This window comes from Microcaecilia unicolor, chromosome 9 (genome assembly GCF_901765095.1).
Source record: "Microcaecilia unicolor chromosome 9, aMicUni1.1, whole genome shotgun sequence".
Classification (NCBI taxonomy): domain Eukaryota; kingdom Metazoa; phylum Chordata; class Amphibia; order Gymnophiona; family Siphonopidae; genus Microcaecilia; species Microcaecilia unicolor.
Genome location: NC_044039.1, coordinates 184,393,384 through 184,408,159, shown reverse-complemented (window position 1 = coordinate 184,408,159; position 14,776 = coordinate 184,393,384). Strand labels below are relative to the sequence as shown.

Sequence of the window (14,776 nt, the reverse complement as noted above, 5' to 3'; positions counted from 1 at the left end):
AAGGATGATCGATTCAGTCCATCAGGAGGTGTTACCATTCATGGCACTTCAAGTAAGCCGGTTTATATTAGAAGGGATGGTACCTTCGAATTTTAAGATGATTGCAATATAGTCAGTTATAGAAAATGGGGGTAGAAGTGCGAATACAATAAATAACTATTGCCCCTTTTCAGACCAGTCTGACTTGGCAAAAATCACAGAGGAAATGATATACTTCCAATTTCTTGATTATCTTGTCAGTTTGGGTAATTTTCTGGCTGTAACACTGATTTGGTTTTAGTGGCAATGATGGGTGATAACAGGATGTGGGCAGATGAGGGACAGAATGCCTTGACACAACTGCATCCATCAGTGACTTGTGATATCAGCTATCGTGGCCTATTGTTGGATTTGTTGTATGAAATAGGTCAAATACTGCTGGGCAGACTTATATGGTCTGTGCCCTGAAAAGGACAGGTACAAATTCAAGGTAAGGTATACACATATGAGTTTGTCATGGGCAGACTGGATGGACCATGCAGGTCTTTATCTGCCGTCATCTACTATGTTACTATGGTGTTTTGCTGGTTCATATCTTTTTGGATGGGAAATTTCTAGATGGAGAGTTTGTCCTTTTTCATTACAAGGTCTGTTAGCAGAGGGTGATTGCCAGGGTCATCAGGCCCTGGAGAAAATACTGAATAAGAAACAGAATGTAATTCATAAATGTGATAATTTATGTCATCGGACTTTGCTGCTTCTCTGTTTCTTTCAGGCTTCGCCATCCAGGTTTTGCCCCAGAGGCCGCACCCATGATCTCAGTGCTATCATTAGCACTATAGAGGATGCAGAGCAGTATCTGTATGTCTCGGTCATGGAGTATTTCCCTACATCCCGCTTTAAACAACCTGCAAAGTAAGGCACTGATTTTGCCAATTTAAATCTTTCCCTATTTACATTTTTTGTTATACAAGAACAGCTACAGGACATTTTATATTTGTTTTTATCAAGTACGACAGATGATTTATGTTTGAACCTTGCATAACCATGCTGCTAAAGAGCAGAGACTAAATAATACATTAGTGCATAGGTTTCCAACCATTTTGGTTGTGTGAACCCCTTATTATTTTATTTATTTATTTATTAGGATTTATTTACTGCCTTTTTGAAGGAATTCACGCAAGGCGGTGTACAGTAAGAATAGATCAAACATGAGCAATAGGCAATTGCAGCAGTAAAAATATTCAAATACCAATACAAAGTATGGTATACAGGGGCATAATCGAACACGGACGCCCATCTCCATGGGCGACTATCTCCGAGGACGGGTCCGCGAAGGGGCGGGACAGACCGTATTTTCGAAAAAGATGGGCGTCCATCTTTTGTTTCGATAACATGGTTGTTGCCGGGCAAATGCATCGGATTTGGGCGGATTTGAGCTGGGCGGTATCGGTTTTCAGCGATAATGGAAACCGAAGCTGCCCAGCTCAAAAACGAACAACTCCAAAGCATTTGGTCATGGGAGGGGCCAGGATTCTTAGTGCACTGGTCCCCCTCACATGCCAGGACACCAACCGGGCACCCTAGGGGGCACTTGTAAAAAGTTAAAAAACATTTAAAATACCTCCCAGGTGCCTAGCTCCCTTACCTTGGGTGCTGAGCCCCCCAAATCTCCCCCCAAACCCACTCCCCACAACTCTACACCATTAAAATAGCACTTATGGGTGAAGGGGGACACCTAGATGTGGGTACAGTGGGTTTTGGGGGCGGTTTGGAGGGCTCCCATTTACCATCACAAGTGTAACAGGTAGTGGGGGATGGGCCTGGGTCCACCTGCCTGAAGTCCACTGCACCCACTAACAACTGCTCCAGGGACCTGCATACTGCTGTGATGGAGCTGGGTATGACATTTGAGGCTGGCAAAAAAGTTTTTAAAGTTTTTGGTGGGAGGGGGTTAGTGACCACTGGGGGAGTCAGGGGAGGTCATCCCCGATTCCCTCCGGTGGTCATCTGGGCAGTTGGGGCACTTTTTGGGGACTTGTTCTGAAAAAAAAGGGTCCAAAAAAGTGGCCCAAATTCTCGCTACTGCCGCCCTTCTTTTTTCCATTATCAGCCGAGTGCACCCATCTCTCCTCGGCCGATAAACATGTAAGTCCTGTATCCCTGAATTTTCAATGGTGCTAGATGGATTATGCCCCAAAAAATTCCCCCTCAAAATCTCTGGCACTATCTGTATAATACAACCAAAATTCAGAAACCTCTATAATATTTTTCTCAGATAGACAATTCAAAAAACTTCAATTATATAATATAATTGTGATGAGTGCTCAGTTTTTGGTGTATTACACAGACCGGAGTAATCTCATAGCACCATTGTCCACCCCTAAACCACTGCAGTGGGAATCAAACCTGGTTCTCAGGCTACTCCTCCACTCCACTCCACACTAAAGGTGTGCTTAACTGCGGGCACGTATCGCGGCTGAATATCACTGCTATATGTGTAGCTCTCGGTGGTCAGCGCTTTACAGCTATGGCTGTACTGAATATAAATGTGTTTTTAAAAAAGTTGTGATCAGATTTAAACAAAGAAGCAAAAAAAACATTGACGGCTGTGGCTGAATATTGACCCGTTATCAAATTACTTGTGCAGAAACAAAAAAGTGAACAGTTACAAGATCGACATCCGTCCACATCATTCGTTCTTTACCCACTGGTATTTGCCGTGCAGTTTTCTTGCATATGGTATACCCTTGCATTCTATTTTGCAGCTGGAAAGATCCTTCTCAATTCAGAATTTCAAGGAAATATCACTCCTCTCTTTCCTGGGCACACAACTTCTTCTAGTAGAATATTCTCTCCCTGGAGCACTGACCTCTAGAAAATGGCTGCCTTTCGCAGTGCTTTTCGTTCCTGTCCCCCATTACCCCCATTAGATCACCAGGGAATTTAGGTAGTCCCGAGGGGGAAGGTAGGTGGTGGGAGGGGATATATAGACCTAGGAGGGGCTGGAAGGAAGTTCTTTTTTTTTGGGGGGGGGCTATGGAAGGGGAGAAGAGGGCTGGCAACACATTTGGCCAAGACCTGGGAGTAAACCAGGTACCAGATGATATTAACTCCCTGTTAGGAACAGGGGATGTGGACTATGGTTTTCCAAGGAGGACCAACAAAGAGAGCTTCAAAATTTCAAAATGAGCATTTATGGAAGACTGAAGACTCGATATAGTACTATGTTCCGGCTGAGAAAGCCTTCCTCAGGAGTCCTAGCGATACATACAAGCCACTTCACCTCCTTGATTATGCTGCAAGTTCTATTACTGAACCGCTGTATGAAGCTGCCATCTTTTGGCACAGACTGCTTTATACCAAGGAGGTGAAGTTGTAACGGTATCAGTTTATTACTGAAATATGTAGCATATTTGCTGGATATATATACAGCAATATATTTGTGTATCTTTTAAAAATATATATTTGACACAGCAGCAGAGAGAATAGTTTTATTTAAAGCCCCTCTCTCTCCATTCCTTTTTCTGGGAGCTTCTGAGAGCAGGAATAAGTTAATCACAAACACTTAACAAACACAAAAGAGCTTCCTCTGCCCTCCCACCTAACAAAAGATGGACTAAGGTGAGCACCTGAATACCCCATTGAAAACAAAGAACTCAGAGGAAAAGCATAAACAGAACATTTGCCTGTCATCAGAGGAATACCTGCCCCTCCCATCATCTATCAGACAAATGGACGCCAGGACATCTGCAGAAAGAAGGACTTATAATGTGGTCATGTGAACAGACTACATTAACCATAATGCCTTGCAAAATATCCAGGACATGCACACACCATGCTTCTCTGCTAACATTATAAAAGGCCTGGAAACAGCCCAGCTCTCTCTCTTGGGACCTGCCTCCTCTGGAAACCTGCCTCTCTTGGAAACTGCTGCTCTCTTTGGGGTCCGCTGATGCCTTGCTCCTAAAACATGTGCTTACCTAATGCTGTTCATACTGTGTAACAAGGACTTGTAAGTAACATAACTTTTGATCTACCTGCTACTTTGTTCTATTTTAGGCACAGATTACCTGTAAAGATTCCTCTTAAAACCTACCTCTCGTGTGCAATTGTATATTAAATCAATCTTTTTGAAGCTAAAAATACGGTCTCTTTGTGTTCTGAGTATATAGAAGCCATATATACTTAATTTATTTAATTTATTGCAATTATCACCTTTGGTGATTGGTGGAGAAATCAATATAAATACAGCACCTGCTCTTAAATTATAAGCAGTGGCGAGTTGCTCTAGAGCTATTTTCCCCAAAATAAATAAATCATTTCTTCCAACATATTAATTGCTGGAGAAGTGGGTAGAATTTCTTGTAACAAAGTGGCTTGTATGTACCACTTGGACTCCTGAGGCAGGCCTTCTCAGCTGAATCACAGTATTGTGTCGTCATCGATAAATGCTCATTTTGAAATGTTGACGTTCTCTTCATTGGTCCTTGGAAAGCCATAGTCCATTTCTCACTATTCCTGACCTGTTGTATATCCTGTGGGTTTCAGTGTTCTTCCACTACAGTGGACTATTTGCGCTTGGTTAACTCCCCACATAAAGTTAGGACAGCCTTTTTTCTGTCCTAACTTTTTCAGTTGCTCAGCTGGTTAGTAGACTGAAAATTGCTGCTAATCAGCTAAGCTTCTTCTCTGCCCTATCTCCATCCCAGACCACCCACAAACTAGCTAGTTTCAATATGGATGGTTAGAGGGGATATTCAGCAGCACTGCCCAGTTAAGTTGCGCTGACTATCCCTGCATAACCCTGCACCAGCAATTTAAATGGCCAGGAGTCTTTTCTGACCATTTAAAATGCTTTGAATATCTACCTCAGGATTTCTTTAACACAACTGAACAAGTCTTCATGTTAGTCCTCGGAATATATTCTTCTGGCACGTTTTGAAAAAGAGTTTATTGTTTTCCTGTTAGATACTGGCCAGTGATTGATGATGCCTTGCGAAGAGCAGCCTTTAATCGACATGTGCAGATACAACTTCTGATCAGTTGCTGGATGCACACAGACCCTTCAATGTTTGCTTACCTGAAATCATTGCATGCGCTCAATGATCCTCAAGCCAACCTCACAGTGGACGTGGTAAGAGAATTTTGGATGTAATGTTGTAGAGGGTAATTTTATGAAAGGGACCTAGGCTATCAAGGAACAGAGGACACGTACAGTAGATAAAGGTAACCTATGTGCCTTGCCTTTAAAAACTTACCCCAGGACAGTAATTCCCAAACCTAGTCCTGAGGGCACCCTAGCCAGTCAGGTTTTCAGGATTTCCACAATGAATATTTGTAAGAGAGATTTGCATGCAGTGGAGATTATTTGATATTTATTTTATTTATTTATGTATTGCATTTGTATCCCACATTTTCCCACCTCTTTGCAGGCTCAATGTGGCTTACAATACATCATGAGTGGCGGAAATATATTTAAAAAAATAGACAATTAGTGTTATAGAAGGATCTTGGGCAACATAATAATGAAAAAAAACATAATAGTAGAATAACAAGAAGGATTTTGGGTAACATGGTGATGATAAACGTGATAGTAGTATAGCAAGCAGATGTATGTGGAGGAGCTGTGTACATTCACATTGGTTGATCTTTTTGGTATGCCGGCTGATTTTGTTTAATTTTATGTTAGATGGAGATGTGTTTATGTATTGTGTATGTTATTTTTAAATTGTGTAAGTAACTTTCTTGTAAGCCGCAAAGAACACATTGGATTGTGCGGGTTAGTAAATGATGTAAATAAATAAATACTGCATGCTAATTGGTTAACACAGGTTAATGCAGCAGAACTTAGTGCCTTCTAAATAAGAAGCGGTAAGTGCTCTCACATTATTTTTTTGCAGGTGTCGTGTGCTAATGGGAACATTGGAGCACAGTCTGCAAAGAAAAAAAGAAAAAGCCCTTCTTTAATGCTGTGTTATACCTGGGCTTCGCACACAGGAAAGACCCACATTAGAATACACTAAGTCCAGATTTCATACACTTTAATAAAAGGGACCCTTAATGAGCTACACAAATGAACAGAATATTCCATTAGAACATCCTGAAAGTTTCATTCAAATGTATTTCTGTAATGTATAATCTTGATATACAATTACCTCTTTTGCAGAAAATCTTTATTGTTCCAGTTGGAAATCATACAAACATTCCTTTTTGTAGAGTGAATCATAGCAAATATATGATCACTGATAAAGGGGTATATATTGGTAAGTAATACACTGGCAATATATTATGTTTCTTTGACATATTTCTCCTTAATAATTTGTTTTTTTGATTTATATAATTTTATCTTCACAGAGAGTGCAGGACAATAAACAAAAAACTGAGAACAAACCCACACTTATAGCCACCTGAGATGGGGGCCTCAGGCAGCACACTCCAGGAGCAGCACTCTGCCCCCTTCATCAACCCTTTACCGTATTTGTTTCATTTCCAAAAGGCGGCAGTGGCAGCGATTCTCTTAGGCTGCTCTGCCATTGGCACCAGCTTCTTCTTCCACTGTGGTCCGCCTCTTGACGTCAGAGGCAGGACGCAGTAGCGAAGAGGTTGTTGCCAGCGGCAGAGCGGCCTATGGGAATTGTTGCCACTTCCACATTTTGTAAAAAAAAAATAAGGTAAACACGGGGAAGGAGGGAGATGTTAGATCGAGTGCGGGGGTGGGGACAGGAGCAGGGACGTAGGCAGGGGCAGGTGGCATCACATCTGTGCTTCGGGCGGCAGACTGCCTTGGGCCACCCCTGCCTATAGTGTAATAAACTCAAAAGACTGTCAACACATACACAGCTACTGTAAAGCACAGACCTGCCAAGTCTCACGCATTCAGCAGGAGACTCCCGCTTTGGTGGGTCCTCTCCTGTACTCCTGCCAATGTGGGAGTCTCCCATTGAGACACTGCACTGGGCCAGGGGCTCTACTGCCACTGCTGCTGCTTCTCCCGATAAGCAGCAGCGGCCACGGCAAAAGAACAAGAAAAGCAAGTGCGGGATCGCAACAGCCTTCAGGCATGTGCTGTCAGCTCTGCTGGTCCTCTGTCCCCAGAACAGAAAACTGACTTCAGCAGGGGGCAGCAGAATGGCAGAGCCGACAGCGCATGCATGAAGGCTGCTGTGGCCTTGCACTTGCTTTTTGTGTTCTTTTGCCACGTCTGCTGCTGCTCATCAGGAGAAGCAGCAGTGGCTAGGAAACACAGATACTGGGTGGAAGGGGAGAAATACTGGGTGGAAGGGGGGAAAGGGTATGGGAGCGAGGCAGGAGGTGCTGAATGGAAAGAGCAGAGGGGAGAAAATGAGTAGGGATGCTGGATGAAAGAGGGATACAGAGAGAGAGATGAGTGGAAACATGGGGAGAGATGGGGAATATGGAAAAGGGCAGGAGAGAGAGAAACTGCTAGGGAGAAGGAAGGGGAAGACCCTGGCTGGTCAGATGGAGAGAGAAAGAGGAGAGATGCTGGATGAAAGGAGGGAGAGAAAGAAAGAGGGAAGATGCTGGAAGGATGGGACAGAAATAGGGAAGACGCTGGATGGAAGGGTAGGGAGAGAAAGAGCAAAGACACTGGAAGAATGGGGAGAGAGAGGGGTCATGCTGAATGGAAAAAGATAGATAGATAGAGAGAGAGAGAGAGAGAGAGAGAAAGACTCTGGATGGAAGGAAGGGAAGAGAGAGAGACACACTGGATGGAAGAATTGGTAGATGCTGGATGGAAGGATGGGGAAAGAAAGAGGGAAGACAGTAGATGGAAGGGTAGGTATAGAGAGAGAGAAGACGCTGGATAAAAGGATGCAGAGAGAAAGAGGGATACAGTGGAAAGATGGGGAGAGAGAGAGACAGAGGGTACACACTGAATGGAAAAGGGTAGAGAGGGAGAACTGGCTAGAAGCAAGGGGAGACAAAGGGAGACACTGGATGGAAAGGATTGGGAGAGAAGATAGATGGGTATAAGGATGGGGAGGGAAAGACGGAAGACACTGGATGGAAGGGTAGGAGAGAAAGAGGGAAGATGCTGGGTGGAAGGATAGGGAGAGAAATAGGAGATGCTGGATGGAAGGATGCAGAGAGAAAGAGGAGGAGACACGGGAAGGATGGGGAGATAGAGGGGAGATGCTGGATGGAAAGGGGGAGAGGATAGAGTTAGTGTCATGTCCCCTACCTCAACACATGCGGCATCCTTGGGCTGCACAGGGTCCCGTCAACATGCACACTTGACTGGCACAGCTCTGAGCCATGTGTGTGTAGTTCTTCTCTGGCTGCAGGCTCCTTGATTGCTTTGCTTCCACCCACCTGGGTCTGCTCTTCCTCTGCCTGGCTTCCCTTGCTTCTCTCCCATTGGTCTTCTGGTTCCTCCTTCCCCTGCTCTTGTCCTATGGCTGTGCCCCTTCTCCCTGCTGATGTCAGACGCCAGCACTTTATCAGCTCAACTCTCCCTAGACTCCTTGCTTCGGCTTTTACTTTGGTAGGTGCTACTTGCTCAGTAGTGTGCTTCTCCTCTACTTTGTTCTTCGTTGCTGACTTAACCTGTACCTGGATTACTCTCGTGTCTGCTGCCTGCCTACTGACTCTGCCTGTACCTGGATTACTCTTGTGTCTGCTGCCTGTCTACTGACCTTGCCTGTACCTGGATTACTCTCGTATCTGCTGCCTGCCTACTGACTCTGCCTGTACCTGGATTACTCTTGTGTCTGCTGCCTGCCTCCTGACTTTGCCAGTACCTAGATTACTCTCTTGACCTGCTGCCTGCCTACTGACTCTGCCTGTACTTGGATCACTGTCTTGCCTGCTGCCTGTCTGGCCATCACGTTCATCACCCCGCTTCCTGCTCCATCTTGTAAGCCCTGCAGGCTGCCCACACCTAGGGGCTCAACCTCTGGGGAATGGCAGTCAGCGCGGGTGAAACCCGGGGTTGTCCGGCCGCCAAGCAGAACCTGGTCCGAGTACCGGGCTTGGCAGCGCTCTACTTGGTACAAGAACTCACAGGTCTGACAGTTAGTGAAAGAATGGAGAATAAGAGGAAGGGACATGGGGAAAATAAGGGTGAGGAAAAGATGAAAAGCCATAGGTAGATGAAGTAGAGGGAAATTAAAGACTGGATAGTAAGAATGAAGTAAATCTGGACAGTGAGAGGCAGAAAAATAAATTGAAGAAACAAAGAAAAAGGAAAGAGAGAAAATGACAAATGGACAGGAAACCTTGCCAAGAGAGTTAAGAGAAGACGAAGGAAAGCAGAATCAAGAGACAGGGACCAACACAATTAGAAAAAGTAAATGACCAGACAACAAAGGTACAGAAAATAATTTTATTTTTAATTTAGGATAAAGTAATGTGGTAGCTGTGTTAATAGTGGCCAATAAATGCAAATAAAACACAGAAAATAAGGTGATGCCTTTATATTGGACTGAATTTAATACATTTTTGATTAGCCTTCAGAGACCAACTCTTCCTTCCTCAGGTCAGGAGAGGATACCATAACACAGGGGTCCAGTGCCAGTCTCCGGCACCGCCTCTACTACTACTACTTATCATTTCTAAAGCGCTACTAGACATACTCAGCGCTGTACACTTGAACATGAAGAGACAGGCCCTGCTCGACAGAGCTTACAATCTAATTAGGACAGACAAACAGGACAAACAAGAGATAAGGGAATATTAAAGTGAGGATGATAAAATAAGGGTTCTGAACAAGTGAATAAGGGTTAGGAGTTAAAAGCAGCATCAAAAGGTGGGCTTTTAGCTTAGATTTGAAGACGGCTAGAGATGGAGCTTGACGTACCGGCTCAGGAAGTCTATTCTAGGCATAAAAGGAACGGAGTCTGGAGTTAGCAGTGGAGGAGAAGGATGCAGATAAGAGAGATTTACCCAGTGAACGGAGTTCCCGGGGAGGAATGTAGGGAGAGATGAGAGTGGAGGGGTACTGAGGAGCTGCAGAGTGAATGCACTTATAGGCCTCGTTGCTTGCCCTGCTCTGTCTTCCCCTCATGTCCAGCATGCTCCTTTTAGTGAAACTGAGCATTCTCAACTTCACTAAAAGGAGCATGCAGGATGTGACATGAGGGGAAGACAGAGAAGGGCAGGCAACGCGGCGCCGCCGGAGACCGGCGCTGGACAACACTTCAGCTGGTGGGGGTTGGGGACCTCCACCAGCCAAGGTATTTGCTGCGGCAGTGGGTGGGGAGCAGCAGGGCGGCGGGACAGCAGACCAAAATGTGCCCCCCCCCACCCCGGGATCTGGCCCCCTCCCACCGCGAGGTCTGGCTATGCCCCTGCCCCAAAGCACTATATATGTGGAGAAAAAAGCTTAAAAGCTTAAAAAACTCCACAAGCTGTGAGTGTAGACAAGACAGAGATATCATACAATAGTCCATAGTAAAAAAAAAATATATAACAAAAGCAATTGGACTATAAAATCCATGGGATAAGGTATGAACAGTACATCCAGCTAGAAAAGCAACCCCACGCTTATCTTCAGGGTACCACAAAGTCCCAGGGCATCTCCAACCTGTGCACCAAGCACATCCAACAAGGGCCTCTGGTTTCATTATCGCTGTATCAAGATAAGCAAGATAAATCCAGACAGTGTCTTCTACATCTTTACCTTCCTTTAAACTTAGCATTCACCAGCATAGTCCAATCAGAAGAACCTGCCCCCAGCAGCACTACATGAGAAGCAACCAGACTTTCTGCCAATCAGCATTCAGAAACTGCAGACAATGCAACTGACAGGATATATAATCAATAAACAGTCTCGCCACTCCACCAAGGAGGGGCAATATCCAATCAACTCCTTTCAAAGTGCACAAAAGTATTCAACCAATCACACAGAAGCTGTGGAAAACCAATTGACAAAATGTAGGACCAATCAAAAAAACAAATCATTCCACCAAGCATGAGCAGCGTCCAAACATCTTTCAATGTGCTGACAACCGGCTGAACCGCCCCACAGTAGGCACAAAATCTGATTAAATCTAGCGCATTTTCAAGCATGTTTTTGAGCTTTGCATACAACCTGCTGTGGATAGTTTAATAAATAGTTTGCTTTTGTAGTTGGATGTATTGTTCAGACTTTATCCCATAGGTTTTATAATCCGATTGCTTTTGTTATTTTTTTTTTTTCTATGGACTATTGCACAATATCTCTGTCTTGTCTACACTCACAGCATGTGGAGGTTTTTTTTATGCCTTTGAGCTTTTTTTCCACATATATAATGCTTCGGGGTTGCCAATGATAGATGCTCCATTCATTGGCTAATCTCTCTTATCTGAACCCTTCTCCTCCACTGCCAATTCCAGATTACATTCCTTTTATCTTGCTGCACCGTATGCCTGGAATAGACTTCCTGAGTTGGTATGTCAAGCTCCGTCTCTAGCCATATTCAAATCTAGGCTAAAAGCCCACCTTTGTGAGGCTGCTTTTAATACCTTACTCCTATTTACTTGTTCTGTACCCATGTCTGTTTTAATCATCCCCACCATAAGTAATTCCCTAATTCTTTATTTGTCTTGTTTGTCTATTAGAGTGTAAGCTCTATCGAGCAGGGACTGTCTCTTTCATGTTTAGTGTACAGCGCTGCGTACGTCTAGTATCACTATAGAAATGATAAGTAGTAGTAGCAGAGGATGCTGGCTGTAGCCCTGTGGTAGTGGCTGGATGCTTTGGGTTGTGGTGTTTAGCTTTGAGGCACCTGAGCATTGGACAGTAGCTGCGTGTGTGTTGACAGTCTTTGAGCTTATTATGCTATAAGTGTGGGGTTTTTTTCTCAGTTTCATGTGTATAAAAAGTCATTTACATGTGTAAATCATCATAAATGAGTAAGTAGTGGTTTTAGAAAAACAGGTGTTAATTACAAATGTATGCCGCAGAATGCACAAATTTAAAGGGGCATGTTCTGGACATGATTTGTGTGCACCTTTAAAATATACCTGTATTCTTTGTTTTGCGATGGCAGTACACCTGTATTTCAAAAGATCTCCACATCAGCATTTACATCTGCTTTGAGGTAAACGCATATGTGGGTTAACTTCTCGTTGCACACGGGCTTGGGAGAGGATCTTGATGCCGGGACAGCCTGTCCACTAGGGTGGCACAATTTAGGGAGTGATACTAATACGGCAGTCATAGACTGTGTAAGCTCCTTTGAGCAGGGACTTGTTAAATTGTACAGCGCTGCGTAACCCTAGTAGCGCTTTAGAAATGTTAAGTAGTAGTAGTAGTATCTACAGAGGATTCATCATAGTCAGCACAGGGCTTTGAGCATCTGGGCCTGCTCAAGGCCTGCCAGATCCCTTGTCTTCAAAAACAGGAAATTCAGAGAGGGCAGGATCTGGCAGGCCTTGAGCAGACGCAGATGCTCAAGGCCTCGCACTAACCATGATAAATCTTCTATAGATATCATGACTGCCGCATCAACGCCAGTGGTGGTAAGGAAAGGAGGGAAGCTGCTGAACACCTTGTGGAGGGAGGGGATTAGGGAAGCAGAGATATGCTGGAAACCGTAGGGTGTGGGAGTAGGGAAGGAAAGAGATGCTGGACACCATGGGAGAGGGGAGAGGGAAGTGGGGGAAGCAACTTTAGACCACAAGGGGAGAGGGAGATGCTGAACTATGAAAGAGAAGGGAAGATGCTAGACATAGAGGGAGGCCTTCAGCTACCCTTGATAGTGGGAGGGGTGTCCACTGAATGTTTGCGTAGGGTGTCAAATAGCCCTTGGGCCAGCCCTGTATTGATGGGGCAATTTTCCTTATCCCTCTGTTGAAAATCACCTCAAAATGCCAAAAATTAGAGTTTTGGAATTCCGTTCCTTCATTGACTTAGAAAATGTGGTACTTAGAAAATGTGGCACATACACATATAGTTAGTAAAATCTATTGCTCACAGGTGTAAGCAATGCCACTTACATGTACGAATGACCCAAGTGCAGCTGTTCTTTTTTTCTAACAATTTTCTTTTGAAAAATGATTGTTCTTGCTGTATGTGTTGTCGAATATACTGGGTTTTTTTCTGAGACTGAATATGTATTTTATAAAATGCTCCACATTCAGCGATCTTTTTGTAAAATACAGTGCAGATTTTGAACATCCTCACTTGGATGACTCATACAAAATTGGGCTTCCCATATAACAATGCTATTGTCAATGAGCATTGTCCACCTTTCATTTACTTATACTGTAATTATATCAGCCCTCTACTTTCTCAGTGACTGTCAAATTAATATTTTCCAGGAACATCCAATTGGTCTGAGGATTATTTTAGTTCCACAGCTGGGGTAGGTCTGGTTATCAGCCAAGCAGCACCATACTCTCAATCAAAGAATTGGACCATTCAAGAACAATTAAAAAGTGTTTTCCAGCGAGACTGGAATTCTAAGTATTCGATAAGTATTGATGAACTGAAAGAGCAACAAGGCTGCGTGTCCAGGTCAAAGAAGCAGTAACAAGTAAATAGTCAACCTGGCAACCATCAGTTCCTGGTGCAGTCTCTTAAAATTAAATTTCCTTTAGTGTTTACAGCTTGTATTTGTTTTATCTTCCTTTGATGACATATTTAGAGAGTTCACTGTTACCTAGGAAGAAAGCTTTTAAAACAATGCCTATTCACATGTATTATTAAGAAGTTCACATACCATTTTCAAGTTTTTGGTTATGACCCCTGAGTCAGGCATTTCCTGTTTGTCTTTGTCAAGGCACATCTGTGACTAGGCCCTGCCAGGAAGTAGCTGTTTCCATTTATCCTAAGTGCTGAAACAAGGCCCTGCACATACAGTCCTTCTTCAGCATAAACCAAGGCCACCTTCTACACAAAAAAAACATTTGATATGTAGAGCATGAGCACACAACCGCTACACAACTTGCCGCAAGATATGCCTCTGATATGAAAGAAAAGCAACAAATCACTTCCATGAACTAAATTCATGTTTTATTTTCCGTTGTGATGAATAAATAGATCACTGACTTATGGTGACAGTCATCTATAGATCATGATGTGTAACCTACTTAACACAGAAACAGAACATGACAGCAGATAAAAACTCTATGACCCACCTACTCTGCTAAATTCACTTTCAGGAGTAATGCCACAGATTCCAGTAGATCCCTCAGACTTGCAGCTAGGGATCCTCTCTGCATACCCCAGACTATCTTGAATTCTGCTGCTCTTTGTGTCTCTACCTCCTCCACTGGGTGCGTGTTCCTACCAGGGCTGTTGCTAGAGTTAGGCAAGCAGGATGATCCCTGGGTAGCAAGCCAGGTCAGGAGGGGCACACACTGCTCTTTTGAGTCAGTCTGCAACCCGACAAGCTGAAATGGAAAAGGGGCACGGAAATTAACCCTTATCAAGGGTGCTGTTTTGTCCATTGACTGCCCTGATTCTTACAGGACTCACCTTTCGTTTCTACCTAAATTTCTCAGTCTGCTTTTAAGTTTTCACTCATTAGTGTATATTTTGCAGAACTCTTAAGCATTAAATAAAAACATTTATTTGGCATGATATCAAAATATCAACTGCAGGCTTAAAAAAAGTTTAACAGCATGTAAATCTGTAATTTGATTTGTTTTGCATTGCAATGATTATAAAATATATATGTTCTTTTGCTTCATCTAAAGAAAATTAAATTTATTTTACAAGCAAAGTACATTAGAACAAAAGTGCATTAAAAAAATAAAATCTAAATTGGTCAATATGTTTTCTTTTTTTTGTTACATTTGTACCCCACGCTTTCCCACTCATGGCAGGCTCAATGCGGCAACAGAG

The 14,776-nt window shown here is 43.5% G+C and overlaps 1 protein-coding gene across 2 annotated transcripts in view; it reads left to right on the top strand.

Annotated features, from left to right (window-relative positions):
- PLD4 (phospholipase D family member 4) overlaps nucleotides 1-14,709 on the top strand; it is a 49,796-nt gene extending 35,087 nt beyond the window's left edge. For both annotated transcript variants that reach the window (XM_030215278.1, XM_030215279.1), the window contains 4 exons: nucleotides 755-894; nucleotides 4,951-5,116; nucleotides 6,149-6,245; nucleotides 13,249-14,709. In XM_030215278.1, the coding sequence (XP_030071138.1) occupies nucleotides 755-894; nucleotides 4,951-5,116; nucleotides 6,149-6,245; nucleotides 13,249-13,460 (615 nt within the window). In that variant the 3' untranslated portion in view covers nucleotides 13,461-14,709. The remainder of the gene's footprint in view (nucleotides 1-754; nucleotides 895-4,950; nucleotides 5,117-6,148; nucleotides 6,246-13,248) is intronic.
- Nucleotides 14,710-14,776: the final 67 nt, after the last annotated feature.